General features: G+C 44.8%; 2 protein-coding genes across 3 annotated transcripts in view; one reads left to right on the forward strand and one right to left on the reverse strand.

Moving 5' to 3' along the window:
• Window positions 1–14787, reverse strand: part of OFD1 (OFD1 centriole and centriolar satellite protein) — a 34984-nt gene extending 20197 nt beyond the window's left edge. The window contains exons 1-8 of one of the 2 annotated variants that reach the window (XM_045856022.1): window positions 14619–14787; window positions 14156–14254; window positions 10411–10611; window positions 9075–9143; window positions 8957–8987; window positions 4262–4369; window positions 2755–2891; window positions 2259–2432 (exon numbers count right to left, since the gene is read on the reverse strand). In XM_045856022.1, the coding sequence (XP_045711978.1) occupies window positions 2259–2432; window positions 2755–2891; window positions 4262–4369; window positions 8957–8987; window positions 9075–9143; window positions 10411–10611; window positions 14156–14254; window positions 14619–14750 (951 nt within the window). In that variant the 5' untranslated portion in view covers window positions 14751–14787. Of the gene's footprint in view, window positions 1–2258; window positions 2433–2754; window positions 2892–4261; window positions 4370–8956; window positions 8988–9074; window positions 9144–10410; window positions 10612–14155; window positions 14255–14329 lie in introns of both variants that reach the window. The other variant, XM_045856023.1, reaches the window with a different exon arrangement.
• A 55-nt stretch (window positions 14788–14842) lies between these two features.
• TRAPPC2 (trafficking protein particle complex subunit 2) lies at window positions 14843–27297 on the forward strand. The gene is made up of 5 exons (XM_045856024.1): window positions 14843–14977; window positions 21373–21484; window positions 23966–24110; window positions 24749–24834; window positions 26021–27297. Exons 2-5 carry the CDS (start codon window positions 21392–21394, stop codon window positions 26117–26119), a joined length of 423 nt encoding a protein of 140 aa, XP_045711980.1. The 5' UTR covers window positions 14843–14977; window positions 21373–21391; the 3' UTR covers window positions 26120–27297.
• The last annotated feature ends 510 nt before the right edge of the window (window positions 27298–27807 follow it).

The raw sequence follows: 27807 nt of genomic DNA on the forward strand, positions 1-27807 counted from the left end.
GTGCAGACATTCGGAGTAACAATTTCACTTTCAAGGGGTTTCACTTCGAGATATGCATTTTGCTTGTTCTAGTTACACAAAAATGTATCCCCTCCCCTAATGACGGTTAAGCAACATTACCCTGTATTTCTAACATCCCTGGTGTAATTATTCTACTTCATTGACATCTCTCAGACATTTACTTAAAATTTTTATAAGTTCTTCAGAAAAAAAGAGAAAAGAAACAACATGCAGTCAGCAATATAACTTAACAAAATAGAATCCCCACCGTTCAGTAGTTGTCCAAGAGTTTCAACTCACAGGTAATTCTCACTCGGTATTAGCAAGTTCGTACGAACCCCTGAATGAATAGGCCACGCTTCCATCTGTGTGCTCCTTGAGCAAGGACTCACTGAACAGCATGTCAAAAAGCACACTGGGCCCTGGCTGGTGTAGTTCAGTGGACTGAGCATGAGCTTGCAACCCAAAAGGTTGCAGGTGCCATTCCCAGTCGGGGCATGTGCCTGGGTTGCGGGCTGGGTCCCCAGTTGGGGGCGTGTGAGAGGCAACCATTTGATGTTTCTCTCCCTCTCTTTCTCCCTCCCTTCCCCTCTAAAAATAAAATAAAATCTTTTTAAAAAGCACACTGGGAGCTGGATATAAAAAGATGAGCAGATACAGTCCCCTCATCTTTTAAAAAATTCACAATTTACTAAGGGGGAAACAATCACTCTACGATGTGATGATTTCACAACCAGAATCCCCAGTCCCCACGGCAGGAATGAGGCCCAAATGGCTCCATCAGTGGGAGTCAGGGAAGGTGTCACCAGGAGGTGGCATTCAAGCTGCAAGTCTGAAGGACAGGGCAGTTCTATCAGGGAGAAGAGGGGAAGGACATTCCAGGTGGCGGAGTAAAGGCGTGGTGCCTTTTGCGAGGATGGCGGCCTGCTCCAGAGCCTTCAGAGGACCCGCTAACTGAATGGGGACTCGGGTTGTTAACTATCAGGTGGATCTGATCTAGTCAGTCACCTGTCTTGAAGATGGAGGTGTTAGTCTACACACAATCCAATCATCTCAACGGCCAGTGATTCCAACATTTACTTTTATAGCTAAAATGAGCCCAATTCCCAGACATGCTATATCAAATCGTGGGGGGGTACAATCACCAATACCAACTGAGAAGCCTGGGCCTCACTGAGAAGCTCCAAGCAAGAGCTGACACCGGGAGGAAGCCTCTTACTTCCACCATCCCCTGGTATCAGTAGTTCTGGCTGTACACAGGAAACGATGCCCCGAATTTAGTCTGCTCTGACACACCCTTAAGAAAGAAACTAATTTTCCTAAAGGAGCAGATCCAGTCCCTCCAGCCCACATACGTTCCCCACCACTCCTCAACCTCTCCACTCCTGTCCCGCCACTTTCCTGGGCGGCAAGATCAAGTGGCCACACGGCTGACGCTTGCAGCCCGGGGCTCCTCTCCTCCAGGGCCCTTAGCCTTTGCTCCAAAGGAAGCACACTGCATTTGGTGTCCAGCCTCACCTAAAACCTCACCCTGCCACTCTGTCCTCCTGGTCCACCCTTATCCTTCCACCCATCAGTCTCCCCAGACCTACTCCCTCAGGCCTCTGAAAGGAACTGCCACACAGCCCTCCCTTCTCCCCTAGGTAACAGCCATGCACCCTCTGTTCTGGTTCCCTTCCCCATCGAGCCGGACCCCAGTATCTTCAACTAAATAGGCAGCCTTTCTCAAACCAAGTAAACTCAGCTCTATAAAGCTCCACTCCCCCAACATGACTCCTTCTGCCCTGGCGAACCCTCCAAATCCTCCCAAGAGCTACAGCAGAACCACCATCCGGAAGCACCTGGGTGGGTCTACTTCAGTTCCAGGCTTCCCACCTCAGCAGGGCCGCTGGAACAGGGCGCAGCCCTCCCTTTACCCCAGCAGCCAGCGCACGCCTCTGGGCCTCTCCTCCACGCTGCTCCCGAACCCTCGCTCCCGAACCCTCACGTCTGCCGCTTATTTAGCGCGCGAGTCGCTCACACTCCTGACACGCACACTCGCACCCAGTTTTCCTCCCAGCAGCCTCGGGAGAAGGAAGTCTGCATATTGTTTTCCAGGACAAGCCTTCTGCTTGCTCAGGACCCCAGTCCCTACTGCTCGTCTAGAGCCTTGTGCCGCCGATGGTTCCAGCAAATGCCCCATCTGTCTCCTGGACTTGAAGTCAATCTACTAATGGCTGCAGGAAAGAGCCACCCAGTAAATGACTTTAAAATGTTACCTCCTGGTGCTTTCGAATCCTCTCAAGGGACATCTTTTCCCGAGAAAGGAGGGCTTCCGATTTTGCTTGACAAGCTCTCTCAACATCGTTCCAGAACTTCGCTAATTCTGCCTCAGACTTCTTCTTCTCTTCCTTCTTGATTTGTTCTATTTCATTGTTTTTAAAATGCTGCAGCTGCCAATTGATCACAAACAACTGTAAATACTAATAACCATACTTAAAAAAACAGTAACAAATTCCCCATGGCCTAAATTTAACATTCGTGCTCTAAATATATTGAGTTTCATGCATCTTTATTTTCAGCTCATTCACTGTCCTGCAGGAGTCATTCAAAAGGCAAAAAGACAGGACATCGAGTAGAAATGAAAATAATATTCACAACGGAAGTATCACATTCATTAATAAAGACTCTAAATATTGCCCTATATACCTAAGACGAAAAATGAAAAGATAAGCAAAACTACCGTTTTTGTTAATAGCAACAAGATACATTTACCTTTTGTTGCATTTCTGCCTGAAGCTGCTGTTCCACTTCTTTCTTATACTCATTTAACTTTATTTCTAAAAATTCTAACTTTGGACGCTGAGGGTGGGCATCTGCAAACTGGTCATCAATAAGCTGAAGCTTCTCAGCTATTAAAAAAATACAAGAAATTAGGACACAGGAACGTGGTCAGGTGAGCAAGAGGCCAGACAGAGGTCTGTTCAAAACTGTACTTAGGGGGGAGTGCAGGGATGTCTACAGTTTGCTCTGAAATAATTAAAAAAATTCAGATTAGTGGATGGACATGTAAGTGAGCAAGCAAGTAAAATACAAATTGAATGGTGAAGTCAAGGTATACAAGTGTTCACTGTAAAACTTTCAACTTTTCGGAATGTTTGACAATTCTCATCATAAAATGGCAGGGGCAAAAGAAAGCAAAGGGTACAGCCGAGGTCAGAAAACACTGGCATCTCTCTGCAGTGTCTAAGTGCCCGAGGAGAGAGTTCTGTTATTGGTCTTCGGTGAAAGTTGAGTCACACGCTCAAAACACCGACTTTCACATGACTCGAAGGTGATGAGTTTCATGTCTCCCATTTCACAGGGAAGGACGCAGATGCCCACACAGTGTAAGTGACCCCCAGAGGCTACGCACCTCCCCGACGACATAGTTGGGACCAGAGCCAGGGCTACCGACTGGCTCTCACTCCAGTGCTCTCAGCGGACCCACGGCCCTCGAACCAAATGTGGGTCGGAGTCAACCATGCAGCAAAGTACAAACCCTGACAGACAGTAAAATCTCAACCGTGTAAACACCAACGCCCACCAAAGAGCATGCACAGGAAAAAAGGGTAGCAGAAGGAAATTAAGATATCTGGACCTTTATTGTCTCAGAAGTTAAAGACACCGATGCTCGTTAAGGGTAGGAAGGGCCGAGAAATGTGGTCCCTTCGGTCCCGAGCATACCGCTAACACAAGGGCAGGAAGGCATTGCAGAGAGGCTGTGCGGCGGGAAAGGCTCTGGACCACGGACAGAAAGCACGCGCTCCAGCATCAGTTCTGGCCCAGACTGGGTGTTGCCAAGCTGCTTTTCCTTCCTCGGACGACCTCGGTCTCCTCAACTATAAAGTGAATTGATGGGCCATCGCCTTCTCTAGTTCTCTGCAGTGCAAACAGTCTAGGGTTTTCTCATGTTAGTGGCTATGAAGTAACGTTCGATGAGACGCAGGGGAGAACCTCCCCGCTGAGAGGCTGAGCCCAGCAAACAAGAACGTGGGCCCCTGCATCCCCACGAGCTTTAGGAAGTGTCTCCCTGGTGGTCCCACAGGGAGGAGCAGCACTGGCCGCAGCACACCTGGCCCCTTCCACCAACGGGGCCGGGGGAAGGGGCCCCCCGCCTGCAGCTTACATCCCTACGGGTCCAGAAACACACACACACACACACACACACGGTAAAGCGGGTCATTTCCTCCCGCCCAAAAGAAAACAGAGACTGGAAATGCGGAAAGAAGCCTACAATTACCAAGGGAGTCTTTGCTAAGAGGTGCTGGACTTGTCTGAGTTTCCATGTCACGGATCTCTTTGGTCTGATGGTATTCTGCCATTTCTTTCAGAAACTCGATGAGAAAACCTAAAAAAACATAATGTAAATGGTTTTGCCTCCCAACTTTCTTTCATGCAACCACTGCTCAGTCACACTATAAATTTGGGTTTGATAACATGATCCTTTTCCACATTAGGCACCTTCTTTATTTATTTATTTTTAGAGAGAGAGGAAGAGAGGGAGAGAAACATGGATGTGTGTGAGGAACATCAATGTGCTGCTTCTCCCACGCCCCCAACTGGGGACCTGGTCTGCAACCCAGGCACGTGCCCTGACCCAGGAATCGAACTGGTGACCTTTTGGTTCACAGCTCATTGCTCGATGCACTGAGCCACACCAGTCAGGGCACGTTATGTATCTTTTAAGAATAATTTCTGAGGGAAGTCCTTTCTAAGCATGACACAAATCGAGAAGCAATAAAGAGAAATATTTAACAACATAAAAATTAAGAACGTATATATGGCACAAAATAAAGTCAAAAGATAAATGATAGACTGGAAAAAATATTTGCTATCGTGTGAAAACAGAGCACTAATTTTCATATCCAAAAGCTCTTACAAATCAGTAAGAAAATTTTAAAAGGGGCATGGACAAAGAGTTTATAGGAAAAAATTTTAATGTCAAATAAATATATACAAATTCATAAATAAATGCAAATTAATACTACAATAGAGAGATTCTATTTTCCCACTAAGATTGCTAAGATTACAACTCTGTCCTTACTTAAGAGTGTTTACAAGAGAGTGGGAAAATCAGCAGGCCCAATCACTCCGGGAGGGACATTTGTCTGTGTTTATATGTATTCGAAATGCACGTACCCTTTCACCTAGTCAAACAATAAACTCACACAATAAGTCAACAAAACCCCCATCAACAGGTGGTTAACTAAATACATTCCTTAAAAATAATTAGTCTAAATGTAGGGCTATATTGGTGGCTAAAGAAAGCAAATTGTAAAAGTTGTCTATAATACAACCTCATGTGAGTGTGAGTTTTCATTACACAGACACAGACTTTAAGGTGGATCAACTAAATTTTGGTAGGATAAACAGGAATCTATTCGTTCTAGTTATCAGCAGAAAGTGAGATTTAGAGAATATGACCATAAATTTCTACAGTTCTTTCATTTTATACCTTTCTGAATAGTGGTCAACTTTTTCTTTTGAACCCATGAGTATCAATTATTTTAGAAGTTTTTACTTTCTTCAAACAGAGCTGAATGGATTCCTGCCTGCTTCTGGGGTTTTTTTTCTTCCCCTTTTTAGGACTTTAGATAAATAAAAATTACTTTATTTTTAGAGAGAGGGGAAGGGAGGGAGAAGGAGAGGGACAAAACATCAATCAGTTGCCTCTGAAACACCCCCAACCGGAGGGCTGGCTGGCAACCTAGGAATGCGCCCCGACCAGATTCAAACCTGCGGCCATTTGGTTTGCCAGCAATGGTCTGCGGACGATGCCCGACCAACGGAGCCACACCATTCAGGCCCCAGCACCTTTTTTCCCCACCGCCTTGAGTGAGGTTACTACAGTTTTGTCTGCAGTCCATCCTGGGATCGCCTGACCTCCTATATTTGCATATATGAAGGTTCACTTTGTAAAGTTCTACAGGTTTTCACAAATGGTTAGTGTCATGCATCATACAATTACAGGATCACAGAATACTTTCCACCGCCCTAAAAAAATCAAAATCCTCTGTGCTTCACTTATTCAACTTCCTACCCCTGCCCTCCATATCTCTGGCGACCAGTGATGTGTTTAACCACCTCTATAGTTTAGCCTTTTCCGGAACGCTATACACATAAAATTGTAGAGCATGGAGCTGTTTCAACAGGCTACTTTTCATTAACGACATGTGTTTAAGATTCACTTATAGCCCTGGCTGCTGTGGCTCGGTGGACCGAATGTGGGCCCAAAAGTTTGCCAGTGTGATTCCCAGTCAGGGCACAAGCCTGGGGTGCTGGCCAGGTCCCAGTTGGGGGTGTGGGAGAGGCAGCTTACTGATGTATCCCTCTCACACTGATGTTTCTCTCCCTTTCTTTCTCCCTCCCCCGTCTATCTATCGATCTATAAATAAATAAATAAATAAATTTAAATATTAAGTCAACTGATCCATTTTTTTTCTTTCCAGTGTCATGCTTCTGGTATTATAGCTCATTACTAAAGCCAGTTCACATAGATTTTCTCCTGCTTTCTTCCAAAAGCTTTATAGTTTTGCATTTGCCATTTTGATCTATGGTTTGGTTTGAGTTAATTTTGGTGTAAGGTGTAAGTAAGGTCTGTGTGTAGTTTCATTTTTGTGCATACGGACACCCGATTGTTCCAGTGCCACTTCCTGAAAAGACTATTGTCCTTCTGGTGGGGGAACTCAACAGTTAAAACAATTTTAGCTTTAATTTAAACTTAGTAGGCTTAATAATTAATGCATGTAGAAAGCTACTGTTTCAGGAACTGGAATGTACGACCAGTCCTACCCTGATTCCAGGAGGCCCACAAGCAATTCGACCTTCGTGCTCCAGGAGGACTGCAAGCCATCGAGATGGTATCTGAGCCGCTGTGCTCCAGGGACCAAACGTTCAGACGCATAAGAAGAATTGCTGGGATGCCAGGAAAATCGCCGGACTGCAACTTTTATCTGACTAATGTTTTCCCTGAATTCCAAACCCCTTACCTACTTTCTTCCTGAATTCCAAACCCCTTACCTACTTGCTACCTGAATTCCAAACCCCTTACCTACCCTTTTTTTTCTCCTTATAAAAAAGGTCGGGGCTTGAGATGACATGTTAAGAAAGTCTTTGAGGGGACATAACCCGCCGTCTTCTCAGATCGCCGGCCATCGGAATAAAGTGCCCAAAAAGATCCAATCCTTGTCTCTACTTATGGGTTCTGGTAGTGACAGGCAGCACGAACACCAACTTTTCCAGTTTCACGTCCTCCAATAAATTGTCTTTGCCCTTTGTCCAAAGGAGTTGCCTGTGTCTGTATAGATCTGTTTCTGGGCTCTCAGATCTGCCCCACCGATCTAGGTATCTATTCTTTTGCCTGTCACAGGAAAGGACCTTAACTTCCAGGAAGCAAAAAGCCAGTGCCCAAGATTTTTAACCTCATCCAAATTTTCTGCCCTGCTATTTTCTGGGCATAATGATCTCTGAGGGAAAAATGAGGGGCAAGAAGAATGGGTACGTGGGATAATCTAGGGCAAAAGCACTGTGGCCATTCAATAGATCGGCAACACTGGAGTATAGCCATGGAAAGATAGGACTGTAGGTCCCTGGGGGCGGACAGACAACAGTTAGGTACAAAATATCTCCCTATGTGTTTGCTGATGCTCTTCCCCTATTCATCGGAAGCCACCAATTTTTAAAATCACTTCACTTTAACAGCAGCTATTTCACTGCTAGCAAAGGGTTCTGTTCAAACTTTTCCACTAAGATGCCTGACACGTGTGCTAATTTCTGAGTTTCCGAAATTTTGCTACGATGCTGGGTGAAGCTGAGAAGAGCTGTTAGCCAGATGCCTTTCTGAACCAGAAGGATTTACAGAGAACATGTAAAGCTGAAAAGCTATTTTTAAGGACAATAGAAATACCTGTAATAAGTGGATGATTTCTTAATATCCATTTAAGCCCCAAATTTCTTTCTGCAATAATAAACTATAGATACCAGCTATATACATTAGACTTGTGCTGTCCAATATATAACCACTACTCATGTGCGGCTGTTTAAATTTGAATTACAATTTCAGTTCTTCAGTCACACCAGCCATATGTCAAATGCTCAATGTAACCACATGTGGCTGTTACCTACCATAATCAGACGGCAGAGACACACACATTCCCATCATCACAGAGAACTTCACTAGACAGCACTGGCTTAGAATGTAAAATATAGGACCACTTACCACACTGGACTTCCATATGGACAACCTACTTTGCAGTCAGTGTAGAATGTCTTGTGATCCAACTTACTTATCCTCTGCTAACATGACTCCAACGAGACCAGGCAACTAAGTCACATACTAATACTAATGGCTGGCAGAAAGCAGGTACGCAAATGCTCGCTGAGTAGTAAGTTCTGAATGAATGTCCTAGTGGGGTTAGTAGCAATGCTGACAACACACAAAAACCCAGGTGTGCACAACATAAAAGGGCCACTACGGTGTTGCAGATGACTTTGAACACCTAGAGAATACTTATGCATTACAGGCAGGTTACCAGCGTAAGCTCATGCTGCCACGTCCATCGTCAAGCCTCGCCCATGGTCTGGCACCCACGGTGGTTGTGAAGGAAAAAAATATCTGTTTCCCCCACTTCTGTGCAGGGGGAAAACTCATCTCTTCCGTACTAGGTGTCTCTTCCCTGCGAGTCCCCTTCCCTTTTACACAGACACTACCCGGCACTGGGCTTGGAACACTGCTGGTCACCAGACGTGTGTGGGGCTTTCCCGACGCCAAGCGATTCTCAGCAACTTTTGTCAGAGGTTGTCAAGAAGAAAAACCATAATTTAATTCAAATTAGATTCCCTAGTCTTCCCCCTAAAAATGGTTAGTTTCATACTTTTACAGGAAAAATACATGACAAAAACGTTACTCTATCTCTATGAAGATGAAGGCTCCTACCTTTTTTGTTTTCTTTATCAAATCCTGAAACCTGTTAAAAGAAAACAGTTTACTTTTATTCGACTATTCAGGTATAATGAAGAAACCAAAGCAAGTTATAACAACTAAATAATCCTACCAGTGATTTGTAGAGACTGGATTCAGGGTTGATTTTAATGAGCTGTAATAGATCCTGCATAGTAAATACCTTAAGAGAAAAAAGATTAACTGAGTAAACATTTTTACATCAATGTTTAAATGATCGATTTGGATGTTTCTGAATATAAAACTAAGAATCATCACCAGATTAAAGAAAAATTAAGATTTTCCCTGGCTGGTGTGGCTCAGGGGATTGAGTGCCAGCCTGAAAACCAAAGGGTCACTGGTTTGATTCCCAGTCAGGGCACATGCCTGGGTTGTGGGCCAGGTCCCCAGTAGCGGGCATGTCAGTATAGAGAGGCAACCACACATTGCTATTTCTCCCCCTCTCTTTCTCCCTCCCTTCCCCTCTCTCTAAAAATAAGTAAACACAATCTTTAAAAAAATAAAATTTAAAAAACTTTTGGACAATTACAGATAAAAGGAAGAGAGTAAAAACATAGGAACAACACAAAAAGTGCACCCTAATGTCAACTATAGACTTCAGGTCACACTAACGTTACAAGGCAGGTTCACTGATTGTAAAAATGCTGACAACGGGGAAGGCCATACTCATGCAGCAGGAGGGAGCATACGGGAACTCTCCCTGTCTGCTCCATTTTGCTGTGAGCCTAAACTGCTCTAAAAAGTTAAGTCTATTTAAAAAATACACGGGAAGTTTTCTATATCTGCCTTTAAAATAATACAGTGTAACTAACATGTTCAAAGTAGTGGTGAACAGAATTAAAATAATTAGAAGAGTGATAAAACATGTTTTAATATTTGAGAACGCCACAGATTTTTTTAAAAAATAATGCATTCCTCGCTTGTCTTATGTAAGCACAGAAAAGGGACATATGAAGGGACAGAGACTGTGGCATTGGAAAGCCACCTTCTGGAGGCCTACATTGACTGCCCTGTGTCGCCACCTAGACACCCTGTGGCCCGGAGCAAATCACCCACCCCTCCAGACTGCGGTTCCTCATCTAGGACGCACATGCATCGCACTGCCACCGGCCCAGTGCCGGGCTCTCAACAGACATTCAACATAAACGGCAGTTACGAGTCTCAGTTCGGATCAATTCTAGCTCTGAAACATTTCGTGATTCTACACAGCGTAATTTCATAAAACTCTAATCAAGACTCCATCGAAACTGATAACAACATCAGACTTGCGTTGTATAATATATCAACTCTATGATGTACTTCAAAGATGGCTGAGAAATGGACCAAGGCAGCCTGGCAGCACTCAGCTATTATGCAGCACTTGACTATCATCTCAGGGTGGGGGCGAGGCTGTTAATAGAAAATTCAGCAACAGGAAGGAAAAACTTTACCTGTTCCTCTGCCAAGCCACTTTCTGGGAAGAAAACCGAAAGTGAGTACTCGTAGCCACATCTTCGTAAGTGATCTGCCACGAGAGAGTTGGACGCGCCTATTAAGAGGGCGCTTCCTTCCACGGAAATGGACCGGGGCTCCATCTCTCCGCTCAATACAGGCTGCATCAACTCCTGAATGAGCTGCTTTCTCAGCTGCATCTGGCTCAGAAACAAAAAAAAAGAGAAATGAGAGGGAACACGCTTTCAGCAGGAGCGTTGCGTGGAAGATGCACATTTGCCACATGAATGACAATCTTCCCTTCTATTTCCACAGAGGTCCCAGGTCCACGACCAGAGGTTAGGAACTTCTTTGCTGCATTCTGCCTTGCCCTGTGGGACAAGCAGCTAGCTTTCACCGGCTTCCAGGTGAACTGGCGGTCAGCCAGCACACAGGTGGGCTCCGACTTGTCTTCCCTGTGAGCCCATTTCAGCAGCTTTGGGTTGGGATAGCAAGAGAAAATTCTGCTGCTTCCTCATCTCTCGGCGAATTGTTGGAGGATATGAAAACAATACTGGGCGAAATCAGCTTACTGGGCATACTGATCAAAATAAAGCTGGGTTCCCCAAAAGGAAATAACAAATGCAAGCGAGAACTCAGTAAACCCAAAAAAGGCTTATTAAGATGCACTTCTGTATACAGTATTTACATCTCAAGACACCACAAAACACAAAATTTTTTCACATTTTATAAATAAGGAAATTTAGGTTCAAGGTGGGTAGTTTTTTCAAGATTATAACTACTGTTATTATTCCTTTGGGTTTTAAGAAAGTCTCTGAATTAATTGAACTACTGATACTTGTTGTAATCTATTTTGCATATAATGGGGCTAAGCTTAAGACTATGTTGCCTATATCCATGCGGTTCAACACTAAATAATATCTAATGTATTCATATTAATAGAATACAAGCAAGAAACAAATGGAGTTGCTATACCGCTATCTCCTAGGTCCTTCAGCTAGAGACAAGAACAGTATATAATTACCCGTACAGAAGAGGGTTTATACATCGAAAATCCTGTCATACAAAACACATTTATACTGAGCAGAATATACATGCTCTGCCTCATCTAATACAGTGCAGTAACAGAAATGGTAAAATAGGAGAAGAGAAACTACAGCATTCTCCACCAGTAAAATTAAAAGGTGGTTTAACCAGATTTGTAATATACTAAGGAATTAATATATTTAGATCCATCTTAACTGGTAAAAGTGATTCAGGGTGTCTTACAAACAAGTGCTGAAATAAGATAAAATTTGAAGGAGTGATACAAGCAGGTTAGAAGGGAAAAGAAGAGTAGAAAAAAATGAAACAGTATACATGAATTCCCATCTTGACTAATACACAATCGTGCCATCTAACACTTGCTAGAAGGAACTGCAAAACTGGCTGGGCTTTCCAGCAGCCAATGCAAAGAGGAAAATCCATTCAGATATAAACCTTGCAATGTCCCTAAGATTAACATACTAAGCATAATTATTATGGGGAGGAGGGGAAGAGGGAGAAGAGAGTCCTAGGAATCTTCGGCACATCTCAGAAACTGACAGACAGATCGACAGACTCAAAATATGAAGATTTCATAAGCTTCATTTAATATCTATGACTTTGTACTAACTGACAATACAAATTCTTTTCAAACATCCAAATAGAATATGAGCTAAGCCACTAAAAAAGTCAGTAAGTTTTAAAAGTCAGCACTCACCCAGGCCACAGTCACTGAACTGAGAAAATAAGAACTAGCCCAGACTGAGAGTAAAACTCTGCCCTGCCACTGATGAGGCTTGAATTCCAGAAACAACAGCCAGCTGCAGACAATGCGCTGCAGCTGCATAGCAAACAAGGCTAGCTCCAAAAAAAAAAAACAAAAAAAAACAAGGACACCTCCAAAAGGATTAGTGGCCATTGTGACTACAGAACAGGAAGTGAAACCCTCTGGAATCTAATCCAGAAACACAGGAAAAAAATGCCATGCCCAGGAATACACATTCCACATCAGAATGTGTATTAAACTGCATTATACACTACAGCTAATTCCAGGTGGGTTCAAGTGTTAACTATAAAAGCTGAAGCCTTTTTCAAAACTTAAAAAGTGAATATTCATGCTCTTAGTAGAGGAAAATTTACTGAGAATACTCTGCAAAATAAATCCGTAGATTTGACCATATATAAAAATATAACATCATATTTTAGAGCCAAAGTAAAATTGAACACTGAGAAAAAGTATTGCCACAAAAGTGGAAAAAAGATTAATAATTTCAATTAAAAGGGTTCTTACACATTAATATGAAAACACTAACACCCTAAAAAAATGAGCAAGAGACATGAACTGCCAATCCATGGAAAATATACAAATGGCCAGAAAATATGTACAATCTCATTAATAATCAAAGGAATAAATATTCAAATAAGAGATTTTCAATCTTACATTGGTTATTATTGTTTATTTTATTTATTGATTTCAAAGAGAGAAAAGAAGGGGAGAGAGAAGGAGGGGCAAGAGGAGAAGAGAGAGAGAGAGAGATATCAATTTGTTGTTCCACTTATTTATGTATTCACTGGTTGATTCTTCTATGTGCTCTGACCAGGGATCGAACCTGCAACCTCAGTGTATTGGGACAACATTCTAACCAACTGACCTACTCGACATTTTTAAATTGTGATGATAATATTGGAGTGAGACAAGCATTCTCAAACTGCTGGTGGAATATACACTATTACAATCTTTCTAGAACGAGATGCTAATAGCCTGAAAAAGAAACGCTCATGCCCTTTTATTTGATTTTCCAGGATAAAGAGTAATATGGCAACATAAGCAATGCCACTGAACCTATCCTAGGCAAGAAATGAGACATGCGATTGAAGGATGTGTAAACTTGGTTATAACCTACTTGACGTCTTAAGTGTAAAATATACTTCTGAAATACACAGTAATGAAAACACATTCCAACTAACCCTACTCCTTGCTGTGAATTTATATATAAAGTGTCCTAAGAAATATTTGCTGCCCAAATTAAATATTCAACAGGGGACTGCTACATACATTACACATACGTCCAAACACGAGCAGAGTCCCAATGAAAATGAGGATTTCAAGAAACGTTTAAGGACACAGGAAAAAGCTCCGCATATATTGAACTGAGAAAACACACACACACACAATTATGTCAATCAGTGGTTCTGAGAGATGAGTTTCCTTTGTTTTCTGTATTTTTCAGATGAGTCTGAAGTATGTTTTTTTTAAAGTTACAAAAACAGTGTGTGGGGGGGGGAACAAAGCTCACTCTGCCTTAATTTCCCATTTTAAGTGTGAAATACACTTTGGAAATGTATATAGTAATGAAAACGCATTTGAGGTAATCCTACTCCTTGCTGTTAATCCTACTCCTGTGCCGTTAATTCATACTAATAAGTATTTGCTGCCCAAATGAAGTATTTACACCTTTTGACAGATTTTCAGGAAGAAAGTTCTCATTCCCCAAACTATTTTACGGTAAGCAGTACACTTCATGTTTTCTATATGGTGTCAATGTCCTTAATTCAAGCGTGACGATTACAAAACCGCTTATAAAACATAAAACTGTCACCAGTACAACCTATATATCATACTATTTCTAAAACCCAAGACCTGGATGGATTTAAGTGGGGACTACCTGTTACAAGTCACACCTGGAAAAGTTATGTAACAGCTATGCCTAGAACGGATACCTTGAGCGTGTCCAGTATACCCCGGTCCTTAAACATCTGGTACAGCCTTTTGCGCAGCTCATCTTGAGTCAACACGTCATATTTGGGGGGCATGGTGGACTGCAAGAGAAGATGGTTCGGGTTACCTGGCAGGCAGAGCGGATGGGAGTTTCGGAAAACGGACCAGTGGCTGACCTTCGGGGAAGCCCAGCCCTAAGAGGCCCGGCGGGGATGGGCGCTTTAACGAAAACAAACAGGACGCTCCACCGCTGCCGGCGCCCGAGAAGGAGCCGGTGCGTCCACCTGGTTCAGCCCTCACGGGGCGGCTTCCCTCCACGCCAGCCCCGCCCAGCCCGCCTCGAGGTGGGGACGGAGGGAGTCCCTGCCTTCAGAGCCCAGCCTCTGCGCCGGGGGATCGGGAAGCACTGGGCTGCTTAACGCTCGGCCGCCCCACTGGGACTGGAACCCTGGCAGAGAAACGTACTTCCTTCCTTCGGGTTCTAACGGGCGGGCGGCGCCGGGCGCCGGGCACGGGGACGGCTCCCTCCGCGGGCTGGAGGGCGGAGACAGCGACGGCGGAGCCCTGGGAAACGTGAGGCCGAGGAAGGCGAGGCATCGCGCAGTCCCTCTCCGCTCACAGCCGGCCCCGCCCTCTCCCGAGGCCCGCCCCGCCGAGCGGTCCAAGTCACGCCACGCAGCCGCCGGAAGCCCCGCCCTAGTGTCGCGAGAGCGTAACGGCGGAGTCTCGCGAGGACTGTGAGGCGGTCCTAACCGAAGCTGCGGAAGGCGGGTCGCTGCCGCGGGAACTCCCTGGATATTTACATTGTCTGCCTCTCGGCGCAGGTAGGGGATGGAGCGAAGGTTGGGAGTGAGGTGGATGCTCCGGGGGACGTCGGGCCCCTTCGTGACCCGGGTGTTGACCCTGTCTCTCCATCCTGCTGCCGACTGGGGTGCTGGGCCCAACCTGTCTAACCCCCGGCTGGCTGATCCCATTACAGCCCACGCATTGCAACCTGCAAACGTCCGCCAGCTCGGGGGCTTTGCTTCTTTTGCCTTTCCCTGGGTCACTCAGCTGACCCAAGGCCTCTTAACCGCGGCACTGTCGCACTTGGAGACCAAAAAGTCTTTGTAGTGAGCGCTGTCCTGTGCGCTGTGGGGTGCTGAACAGCATCCCTGGCCTCCACCCACTAGATGCCTGTAGCACCTCCCCACCAGTTCTGACAGTCATGAATGTCTCCAGACACTGCCGGGTGTCCTCTGGAAGGCAGAAGTGCCTGGCTGAAAATCAGGGAGCTAATCTTTGAGTACCCCCCACTTTGCATGCGGGGAGGAAGGTGAAAGTGAGCCGGGTACTCAAGATGCTTAAATCTAGTTTAAAAAGGAAGTAGTCTTTCCAGAAGCAGTAATGGAAACATAGCCGGAGAATTGGATAAGAATTAAGATGCATGATGGACTGGGCTAAGAGTTTAGAAAAAGGAGAGGTGGTTTAAGATAGAAGCCAGCAGGGACACATCTCTGGAAAAGTGTGACTTCATTTGGGCTTTAATGGGTGTGATTGGGATGGCGGCAAAGAGTAAATACTTGGCACTCACGTAGGCAACTGCCCTCCCCCAAACCGATGACAGTGGGTAATAATTGATCGCAGCGATCTTTCCCGCTGACCACACGCAGTCTCAGAATCTTTCCCAGCACCAGTTCTTGGCCGTGACTACCAGTGGATTAGAACTGCCTCGGGAAGGGAAACCCATTTGACATGACTAGTCAAATCCCTTTTCCATTAGACAGTATATCATCTTTAAGGATAACATTGTGCTGTCCTCCATCCCCTCCCCCAAAAGTCTTTCCCCTCCTCAGTTTAAACATCTTCAGTTCCTTCAGTAGCTTTGGTCCAGAACATTCCCTAGCCTATCTCTCACCCTCCTTCCAATGCACAGTTCAGTTATTGATTCTTTTAAAATGGGATTTCCAGAACTGAGTCCATTCCCCAGAGATGATATTATTAGTGAAGAGAACATGGTCTTCTCTTAATGCAGCCTAGAATTCCATTAGATTGTTGTTGTTGTTGTTTCTTACCACTGTATCAGACTGCTACCTCTTACTGAGCTTGCAGTAAATGAAAACTTTTGGGTTCTTGCAGTTGCTCTTAAAATTGGATTCCTCATCCTGTTGTTGTGCAGTTCATTGTTTCAAGCCCATGTACAGGGCTTTATTGTTCATCCTATTAAATTCTACTTGGTTAATGTCATACCTGATGAAGAGATATTTTTTAAATCTTGACTTTTGCCTTCTAATAAATTGACTGTCCTTGGAGTGTAATCTTTGAGTGTGGTAAGTTGGTGTCATCTCACAGTTATTAATTCAAATGTTGAGCTGGACTAGGTGAAGGTCAACTTCAAAGGCTCTCCAGAGGTCCCATACTGTCTGCTGACTGGGAGCACTTCAACATTCTAGTCAGCCTTGAGGTGTGCCCCTTATTCAACATATAATGAGTGCTTCCTCGGCCCCCAGCACTGTTGGCGCTCTGGGCCTACACAGACTCTGTTATCCAAACTAAAGGTCTCTAGTTGTTTCTCAGGAGATACTAAATTGCTTCCCCAGAGGACTTACGGGCTCCTGTGTTTTCCTTCCAAGTTTGGCATGACTGGCTCTCAGGATAACCAGGTGTACATGCATGACTAATAGCCCCCTCTTTTTGTCTAAGGATTCGCATGAAATGACTCAATGTATAATGAAAACTCCTAGTACGGTGTCTGACCAAAGCCAGTCATTTAATACATTATTTCTCATGGTGTTTTAATTTCTTTGAAAGGACTGAATTATAGACTAGGAGATAAGCCTTTTTGTTTCAGAAAATAGGAATAACACTTACCTATATCTGATGATACGGTGCTTTTCTGTTCCTGCAACTTCTCAAATGTCACTGATCACTAGATATATAATCACATTTGCTAATCCAACATAAGTAGTTTTACTAAGACATGAAGAGTTGTGTTTATTGAAATGTTTAGATTTTTTTTAATATATCTATAACCTGCCTAACCTTGTTTCGATCACATTTGCTGTTTGAAAATCATTCTCTTTGAGAAAATGGAAGTTCGGGTCTGTGTCCTCTGTTATTTGCATAGCAGGTACTTGAAGCAGTTGACCTTTCTCCCGGGCTTCTTCTTGATTGTGGCCTAAAAAGTCAACATATTCCACACATTTCAGCTCATTTTGGGCTGTTGCCCTTGTGAGGCTAGCCTCGCAGGTTTCTGGTCCCAGGCCTCATCTCTGTGTTCATTACTAGTTTGTGCCCTACTTCTTACATTATGTACACATCCACTTGGAGTTCAAGGTGGTCCAGAGCTCCTTGAAGCACCACCTCGACTTCTTTAGTTAATCACTTGAACACTGACTTCAGCTCTCCGATGCTGAGGCCCCTAGACCGCCTCCCTGCACCCCTCCACCCCCTCAAGGCCTCCCCTGGGCTAGTTAATCAATCCCACGTGGCCTCTCCTCCTCCCTGCATTCCCTTTCCTGTATTCCAGGGTCATCCCCCACTGTGTAAACCACAGCCCCCTCCTGGCAGTTCCATTCTGCAAACATTGAGCATTTGTTACGTCCTGGGCTCGGTGTTAGGGACTCAGGCTGGAAAAAACCACAGCCCCTTGTTCTTTTGCATGCTGTCATCCCCGTTTGGCTCTAAGTAGCTTCATCTTGACACACCACTGCCCCGCCCAAGCTTTTCCACAATGCCCTGGAACCCGTGTTCCATGGTAAATGAACTCCCTTTGTCCTGACTCTGTAGAATGCACTTTCTGCCATTTGGCTGCCACTTCCTTGGATATTTCCTTTTTTCCCATTCCTACAAGGTTTTTTCTTTGTAGCTTTCATGTGTGTGCTAGTTTCCTGCTGCCGTAACAAATCACTACGAATGCCTTGGCTTGAACCCACACAAGTGTATTACTTTACAGTGCGTAGCGTAGAAGTCCGACATGGGTCTCCCCGGGCTGAAATCTAGGTATCAGGAGGGCTGTGTTCCCTTCTGGAGGCTCTTGGGAAGAATCTCCTTCTTTGTCCTTTACAGCTTCTAGAGGCTGCCCATATTCTGACTGGTGGCCCCTTCCTCCATCTTTAAAGCCGGCAACCTCGCATCACGTGACCATCCTTCTGCAATCACGGTCCCCCCTCCCCTTCCTCTTGTGCTTCCTTCTTCCATTTTTAAAGCCCCTTGTGATTACATTGGACCCACCTGGGTAGTCCAGGCTCCTCCCTCTATCTTAAGGTCAGCGGATGAACAATCTTAGCCCCTTCTGTAGCCTGGATTCCCCTTTACCTTGTAAATTAACATTCACCGGTTCCCAAGATGAGGATGTGGGCATCTGGGTGGGGGGTGCTATTCTGGCTGCCATCCCATGTTCAAAACTGACATGTTCCTTTTCATCCCTCTAACCTTCTTTCTTTTCTCAGTAAATAGCATCACATCTTGGTCTTCTACCTGATCACCTCAGCCACGCATTTGGAAACATCCTCAGTTCCCCAGTCCAGTCCATTGCCAAGTTCTGTGTCGCTACCTCCTCCACACCTTGAGACCTAGTCTTCCTTGGAGATGCTGGGAAGGCCCCTAGAGGTGGTGGGAAAGTGTAGCCGACACACACAAAACTCACCCAAACACAGGGGCTTGTTTCATTGTATTGTGTTACATATTGGAGTTTAAGTCATATTTCAGGGTGGAGGAAAGGTGCAGGAGATCCCAGTGCTTTAAAAAAAAAAAAAAAAAGGTTTGGAATCAACTGATCTAGACCTGCACTGCCCAATACAGTAACCATCAACCGCATGTGGCTATTTAAATGTTAATAATAAAATTAAATTTCACATGTAGTTCTGCAGACACACTAGCCACATATGAAATTAGCCTCCAGGGGCAGCCATATTGGACATTGAGAGTATAGAACATTTCCATTCTCGCAAAAAAAGTGCCATATATAGGACAGCACAGAATTCTAGAGAGTGTCTCCCCTTTGCCCTTTGCCCACTATCTAGGCGTGGTAAGCCCTGAAACGTTAAAGGATTGTAGATACTCCCTTCCTGAGATAATGGGTTGTATGCTTCCCTTTCCTTCCACTTCACCTTTCAGTTTTTCCTTGTCAGAATGGAATGGTTACCTCCCTTCTTCAGCTGTTTTGTGAAATCACATTCTTAGCAGTTCGAGTTCTGCCCCTCTGCACAGTTGCTGATACAACCTCTATGTGGTATTTCCTTCAATTCCCTTTCTGTTTACCCTCACGCTGTACGTAACACTACCACGACGCTTCTCTCCCAGTCGTGCATTTCCGCACAGAGGAGAGTGTGTAGGGGGTAACCTTCCTCATACATATATTGTCTTCTGCTGCTTTTTTAATGTGCATGGGCGTGGCAGGGAGTATCTGCCTTATTTTGTTTTCTCTGCTGCTGCTTAAATGTTTGTGCTGAAGAAAGTAAGCCCTGCCCTTGGCAGACTCCACCTATGAAACCTATTCCAGCAAAAATGAATATCATTGTTGACTTGGTGAAAATTTCAAGCTCCCTCCCTCTTCCCCTCACTTTCTCTTGAGAATTATTGCCAGTTCTCCTCATTTTTCATAGCTCTCGTGTCTTCCCCGCTTGTCTTTGTTATCGTTTTACTCTTGGGGCCTTTTTCTCATTTTCCCCCTAAAACAGGGACACACCTTTTTCTGGAAAGGGCCAGGCGGTCTCCGTCACAGCTGCTCGTGTCTGCCATTGTAGAGCAAAAGCAGCCTCCGACGACAGTAAAAGGATGGAGGAGGCCACGTTTGGCCTGCGGGTTCTAGTGCTCTGACGCCTGCCCCAAATCATATTTTAAATCCTGCTTACTCCATCGTGCCAAAAGGGTCTCCCGTCTGCCTTTTTTTCCAGTTTGGCCTTCCAGTTCTAGAGTTCTGCATGCCAGCTGTGCCCTGGTTTCCTTTACAAAATGTTGTATTCATTAGGAAATACGTTTCAGATTTCTTGGGCTTTTGTTGCACCATCTGTGTGAATCAGCAGGGGTCCCAGTGAAGTTTGGCGCGCCCTGGGCTCTGGCACACCTCGGTTCCGCTCTCCCCCGGACTCCACACTCCTAGTTAACAGACCCCCGCCCCCGTCCGTGTGGAGGCCTTCCTTGTCAGCACATCTGTGCATGTGGCGTTCTGTGTTCTAGAGAACCCTTACTGAGCACTTCCCAGGAGCCAGACACTGTGCTGGGTGCTGTAGATGCATTAGGCTGTGTGATCTTCAAGCTCACCCAAAGGCAGCTATGCGTGTTATCTCAATTATCTGTATTTCACTGAGAAGGACACACATTGGGAGTGGGAGATTAAGGGTCCTTCCTTGGGCGGTCACATTACTAGTGAGTGGCAGAGCTAGACTTGAACCTAGCTTTGTCTGATTCCAAACACCCTGTGCTACAAATACATACGTTAAGTCCATCCATCCACTGGATTTTGATTGTGTGTGCCGAAAGCCACAGAATCACCGATCTCCCCCCAAGCCACCGCTTTCTGTTAGTTTTATTTCTTCAGCAAACCTATTAACCCCAGTTTCCAGTCCTCCCACAGCCTCAGAATGTCTTCCCCTTAGGATTAGGATTTCTCCCATCTTTTCTAGACTACAAAACTTCCTTTCTCACAAGTGGTGTTGGAAAAGGTATATCATAGGCTCTTCTATTTGTAGAAACTTGTATTTCTAGCATACATGCGTCAGGTAAGGAACATATAAATACAGCTAATAGCCAGTAGATAAATGCCATGAGTGTCGCTCCTTCGTGTAAGTGACACGAGGTGGAGTTGTTTCTAGCTCCCGTGGAACCGTCCCTCCTGAAAATTCCCAAGGCAAGCCGGTGACTCCCTAACCAGCACCCCGCATTAATCCTCGCAGGTGTTAGTGCTGGTCCTCACGACTAGTCCAGTGCAAGGATGGCCCAGCTTACTCTAAATGCTCCAAACTTTCAGACCCTGAGAGGTGAAGGATTGACTTTATACTGGAGGTCTTCTAGTTTACCTACGAAAATAAAGCACTGGGTTCTGCGGGCATGTCACAGGTATAGATCTGTCTAGTCCAAAAGCCACATGTCTGTGGTAGCATACTGGAAAGCAGGCCGAGCTCCGTGGCCTTTTCTGCGGTGTCAGGCTTAAATAAAAAATTGAATTCTAGACTCCCTGTTCATGTTTTTGATTTTCAGTATCGAGGACTAAAGTTATGTCTTATTCTCATTTCGTCAGGAGCCATAACTTGAAGACAATGTCTGGAAGCTTCTACTTTGTCATTGTTGGCCACCACGATAATCCAGTTTTTGAAATGGAGTTTTTGCCAGCTGGAAAAGCAGAATCCAAAGTGCGTATGGAGCCTGAAAAACTCCTACCAGAATTGTTACATGTGGTAATGTTGACGGTGTGATATGGTTTTAGCACTAGAGGAGATCTGGACAGGCGAGGTAACTGGGATCTGCCACCATTCAGTGAGGCTTGCTCTGCAGCCCCACGGCTTGACGGAAGCCAGCCAGGGAACGTCCTCTGAATTGTGTCTTCCTCCTTTAATTCGGCGCACACTTAGCACGTCCTCGCGGGGCGCTCTGGGTTTCTTCACCCCGTCTGCAGGTCACTGTGCCACCCTTAGGGAAAGCTACTCCTTAAGCACGCAGACACACGGCCCACCCGTGGTGGGTCTGGAACAACACTCGCTGCTGCCTTGAAATGCCACGAAAGCCCATTCTGTCCCAGCAAACCACATTGTTCATCAGGACACACGTAGTAGATCCATTTACCCTTGGGAGGGGTAAAAGAGACCCTTACTTACGTGTCTTCCTCTTGCCCCTGAGACTAGGGCAGTTCTCAGTGGCCTTGTACACTACCTGCTGGCTGCGTGGTACCCCATGCTCTGCCCCCCAGTGATGCACCCAGCCTCCTTGTTGTCTAAACAAGCGAGCTTGGCTGGAGAACTCACCATTCAGAGTAAACTGAGCCATAGAGTCTTGAGACGAGAATAGCCGGGTCCCCGCCATCCTTCCGTACTAGTCCGTCCTGACAAGTTGTGCTGTGTCTCTCCCGACCTCCACAAATAAGCTTTAATGTTAAGACAGGAATTGAGTTTGGAAATTAATTGTAATGCATAGTGTCCAGTCCCGTGTATGATGCTTCTCAACTATTCAGATCTTGCTGCCAAAATATGATAGAAATTTAAGTGATCATCCTACCAGGTGTTGTTGCTACATCATTGTCCCACATCCCTATGAGCACACTGCTGATTAAAGCTTTGGTTTGAGGCATCTCTGTAGCAATAGTTGCTTTGCATTGCACAGCTCCTTAAATGTAGTCCCTGTACACTCCAGTGGGCTGGTGGTGCATAAAGCAGTACTTATCTTAGGGGTGTTTTTTCCTGCTACCACTTACCTTCGGAAAGCATTTCTAGTTTCCTCCTGATCTCTCAGGATGGACCATCAGCGCAAAGCAATGGAAAATGCTGCCGTAAGCCAGGCACAAAAATACATCCACTTCTCTGAGGATTGACTTAGCTGCATCATGGCAACAGGAGTGAAGTAAACAGGCTTTAGCTGTGCGAGGGATTCCAGGGCAACCGGCAGCCTTCCTGCAGCCCGGGCACGGGCACAGCCTCCTGAGCAGAGAGGTTGTATTCGTTTCCTAGGGCTGCCCTGACAGAGCACCCAAAACTGGGCGGCTTAGAACAATGGCAGTGGATGGGCTTACAGTTCTGGATGCCCCGGAAGTCCGAGATCAAGGGTCGGCAGGGGAGGTGCCAGGGGAGGGTCTATTCCTGGTCTCTCTCCTGGTTTCTGGTAGTTCCTTGGCTGGTGACAGCAGAACTCCGGTCTTCACGTGGCATCCTCCCGGGTGTGTCTGTGTCCAAATGTCCACCAGTCCCATTAGATCAGGGGCTCACTCTAGTCTGGCATGACCTCATGTTAACTAACTACATCTGCAAGGACCCTCTTTCCCAAAAGAGGCCACACTCTAAGGTACTGGGGGCATCATTCAACCCACAAAAGAGGCGGCCTTTGAAAAATGCACTTGGAAAGGAAGAAGTCCACAGCACTCAGACCGCATTCCAGGTTGTGAATTCCCTCTCTGCGCTGTGGTGGGACACGGCCACCTTCTCCTCCAGTGCAGCCTTTTCAGCCCGTGGAAGGGACAAGCCCCGCTCTGCCAGGGCTGTCTTCTGCTGTCACACAGGTGACCAGCTGCCCACAGGGGCTGAGCACAGCCTCCTGCCACTCCCAGGTCCCCCACCAGGTAAACTCCGTGCACCTGAAGGAGGCATATGCCGACCCTTCAGGAGTGCCACCTCCTCACCTGTCGCCACTGCTCACCAGGTGTCACTGCATAGGAAGCCTCCCCCTTCCCCCCTTCCTTGAGGCCTTTGTCAACGGCGCCTCTCTGTAGCCGTCTTCCTCTAAAAAGATAAAAGCTTCTGGAAGGAAGGACCTATTTTTTCCTTCAGTGAAGTATTTTTTTTTTCCACATGCTTAAAAGGTTACAGAATCTGGCAGCTTCCTTGCAAAATTAAAAAAAAAATCTTTATAGTTTCTTGAACACCTTTCATGTATTTATATTATAATTAATCTACTATACTTGGCTGTTTCTATTTGTTGGGTTGTAGACACCAAATTGAAAAGTAGAATATGATATGAAAACACTCAAGATCTTGTGTAAGTCTGATGCCATCAGGAAGTGACATAAAAGCAGAAAGTGCCCCCCCCACCCCCAAGAAACACTGTGTGGAGAATGTACGGGAGGAAGGGTTGCCCGTCTTGACGCGGTATGGGGATGTTAACACGGGGCTGCTCACACTGTCATCCAGGACGACCATCGTCACCTGAACCAGTTCATAGCTCACGCGGCCCTCGACCTGGTAGATGAGAACATGTGGCTGTCCAACAGCATGTACTTGAAAACTGTGGACAAGTTCAATGAGTGGTTCGTTTCGGCATTTGTTACTGCGGGTCATATCCTTGCCTTTTTGATAAAGCTAGCTAACTGAAGGTTGGGGTGACAAGCTACAACATGGGACACAGACGCCAGGCTGAGTCTGTGGACCTCAAAGGATCAGGTAAAAATGGCCATTTATGGGGCTGCCTTTTTCTTTTTCAGGGGAAAAAATATTTTGCTTAACATCAATTTTAAAACCAAATCTCATAAAAAATAAGGTTTATCTGAACCCTATCAAGGGTGGTTTATTTTACAATATTTTTTAAAAGATTTTATTTATTTATTTTTAGAGAGAGGGGAAGGAGAAAGAGAGGGAGAGAAACACCAATGTGTGGTTGCCTCTCATGCACCCGCTGCTGGCAACCTGGCCCCCAACCCAGGCGTGTGCCCTGACTGGGAATCCAACTGGCGACCCTTTGGTTCACAGGCCCACACTGAATCCACTAAGCTACACCAGCCAGGGTTATTTTATAGTTGTTTTTTAACTTTAAAAGATTATGTTCTCTTTAAGATAAAACTAACCTTACTTTGAACCCAGTTTGTGTTTAACTTTTCCATCGCAAAACACACACTGCATGTCCCTTCTTTGAAGAACACTGTGCCAACTGATTGCTTTGCATTTTTCATTTCTGAGATTATACCTTAATCGTTTCACATATGAGATTCATTATGCTTCATGACATAAGGCAAGAAGATGGAATAAAGAACTTCTTTACTGATGTCTATGATTTATACATAAAGGTATGGTATGTTCTATAACTTTTTAAACCTGCTTATCCTGGCGAAGTGACTCCTTTATAGTACAGTTTTCACCCCAGACGGGCCCTTCCTCAGTCAGAACCGACCCTGAAGCTCCCTCACCAGGGTAACAGGCATCGAGGAAAAGAACTCAGGGTGGTCCTTTCTACATTGCTTTCCTTCTCCCCCTTTTGGTGCATAGAGTTGATTTTCCTGGGGAACCGGAGAGAGAGAGAAGGAAGTCTTCTCCATAAGGGAAATTGCTTTATAATTGTAATCTAAAATATTTTCCACATACTTTACAAATAAGTTACAACGCAAAAATAAGATCACAAACAAGTGGGAAGTGATTCATATATTATCAAATAGTTACTCAAGGAGAATGGTGCCACCCATATTTCTTGATAGGTAAGTGGAAAAAAGTAAAATAACAGGACATCAGTGGTTAAACTGCAGTGCTAAAAACAGTTTGTTCTTCACTTAAGTGTTCTGTGTTTGAACAAGGATTCTTCGGCACATCAGCAGAGCCAACAGTCACTATTCCTAGTCAGCAGTAGCAAATAAGAATATTTAGCCCTCTTATGAAAGTGGGCAAAGTGATTAAGGTCTGAAAATCGGTAACTCCTTTCCTCATTCGTGATTCCATCTGTTATTAATAATTTTCTCTGACATGTTATGATACGCTCATTGCATTATCTGCGAAACTGATCAACCACCTTGCATTAAAGGAGAAAACTAAAAACCTGGTTATTAAAAAATTACCACACGAGTGACTTAGTATCACTGAGGTGTAAGTTTTTCTTATCTCTGAGCATATGGCAGATATTTAGTTTGTATTTTATGTAGCCAAAGGGCCTTACAGATTGACGCACATTTACAGTGAATGTAAGATTAGTCACGCGCAGGGTGAAGCCTGAAAGTTAATTTTCACTTACACGGGCAACACTTACCATATGACCACAGGTACCGCTCAAAACTGAAACACCAAGACAAAAATATCCTTAAGGGGAAGGTACTGTTTAACAATGGCACGTTTTCGTGGGAACTTAAAATGAAAAAATGTAGTTTTCAGGCTTTTGTTTTGAATGTCTGATGATTTCTTTTAATTTTAAGCAAAGAAAATTTAGAGACCTATGATTTGTCAGCCTTTCCACTCTGACAAACTCACTAATACTTTCTTCTTTCCTAGTTTGCAATGAATCCCTTTTATGAACCCAATTCTCCTATTCGATCCAGTGCATTTGACAGAAAAGTCCAGTTTCTGGGGAAGAAACACCTTTTAAGCTGAATGCAGGAAAATTCGGAAATAATCACCACAATGGGGTATACTCAGGAATGTGTACATTGTAAGTTACTTGATTAAATAGACTGGAAAAGTTTTACTTGTAGTCTCAATCTATCTAAACCTAATGAAATTACTTTCATAGTTAAAAATAGTGCATTCACTTTCTTAGAATTAGCAGTAGATCAATATTTGTTGAGGAATAGTTATTTATAAGGCGTTCTTTATCCATAACCTTGAAATACCTTTATTTTAAAAATGGAAAATAAGCTTTTGACTTCCACATTCAGATAGCTTGACCTTGATGTAACAGCCCCGAACCAAATGCCATTGTCAGGATGTGGAAGACAGTCAAGCGTCTGCGTTGTGGAGTGAAGTTGATAGTAGGGACACGGGCTTACCTATACATCCGGGGATGTTATAGAAATGTATAGGCACTATGCATAGCATTACTCAAGGTGCTGAAGCAAACAGCTTTTGCAGCATCCAATGCCACATGCCTGCCTGCCTGCCTGCAACTGGGGACAGTGATCCCGCTGTCACTCTGGAATCCAGGATCCATGTCTGGAAAATGAGAGACTGGGCCCAAAGTGCCGGGCGGTGTTCTTTTATTTCCTTTCCCTTAGACTGTATATTATTCAGGGGTGTCCAACCTGATGCCCGTGGACCGCATGCAGCCCATGATGGCTATGCCGCCCAACACAAAATGGTCAATTTACTTACAACATGAGATTTGTGTGTGTGAGTGTGCGCTTGCATGTTGCAGTGTATTTAATGTGTGGTCCAGAGATGCCAAAAGGTCGGACACCCTTGGAAATTAATCTGTTGGAATGTGTGCTAGTACAAAGTTGTAAGGCAATTTTAGAGTTGTAAACAAAGAAAAGCTTGTATTATATTAACCTTTGCACTCCAAGTTGTACACCGGAGGGGGCAGGAGTGGTCTCTTGTACTGTAACATGTGTGGGGTTTTACTGTGAGCCAGTAAATGTCAAGCAAAAGGCAAGTAATATAACCACAGATTTCCTGTGCTGATCATGAGCACTTGAAGAGTTTTGTTCCATTCTGCATAACTTGCACAAGTAATTGTAAGTTCGGTCTTATATGTTTGTGTTGAAGTTACTACCATCATTTTTCCCCTATCCATTTTTTTTTTTGACTTCTTAAATAAAGATGTTTGTCCAAGATTGTGGAAGTTTAACATCGAGGGTTTTTTTGTTTTGTTTTGTTTTGAAGATTTTTATTTATTTATTTTCAGAGAGGGAGAGAGAGAGAGAGAGAGAGAGAGAGAGAGAAACATCAATGTGCGGTTGCTGGGGGCCACGGCCTGCAACCCAGGAATGTACCCTGACTGGGAATCGAACCTGCGACACTTTGCTTCGCAGCCCGTGCTCAATCCACTGAGCTACACTAGCCAGGTAACATCGAGTTTTTAAAGGGCTGCTCCTGCCTCCACTACTGTTTGGAATACTTGTCTGTACCCGTGTTTACAGAACTCGGGTTGCCTCGAGTTAGGTGCCAGAGCTTGGGGAGCAGAAAAAGATCCTCAGCTAGAAATCCAGGAGTAATTTCAGCCATGCTCATTAGAGAGACTCAGACACATATTTTATGCATAGTTTGCTCTGCCCTCAATGACCATGTAACACAGAAGGCTGTGACACAGCAGGCCACCAGCAGGGTGTTGCAGTAGGACGTTC

This window comes from Phyllostomus hastatus, unplaced genomic scaffold (assembly GCF_019186645.2).
Source record: "Phyllostomus hastatus isolate PE091 unplaced genomic scaffold, TTU_PhHast_1.1 phas_scaffold_12, whole genome shotgun sequence".
NCBI lineage: Eukaryota > Metazoa > Chordata > Mammalia > Chiroptera > Phyllostomidae > Phyllostomus > Phyllostomus hastatus.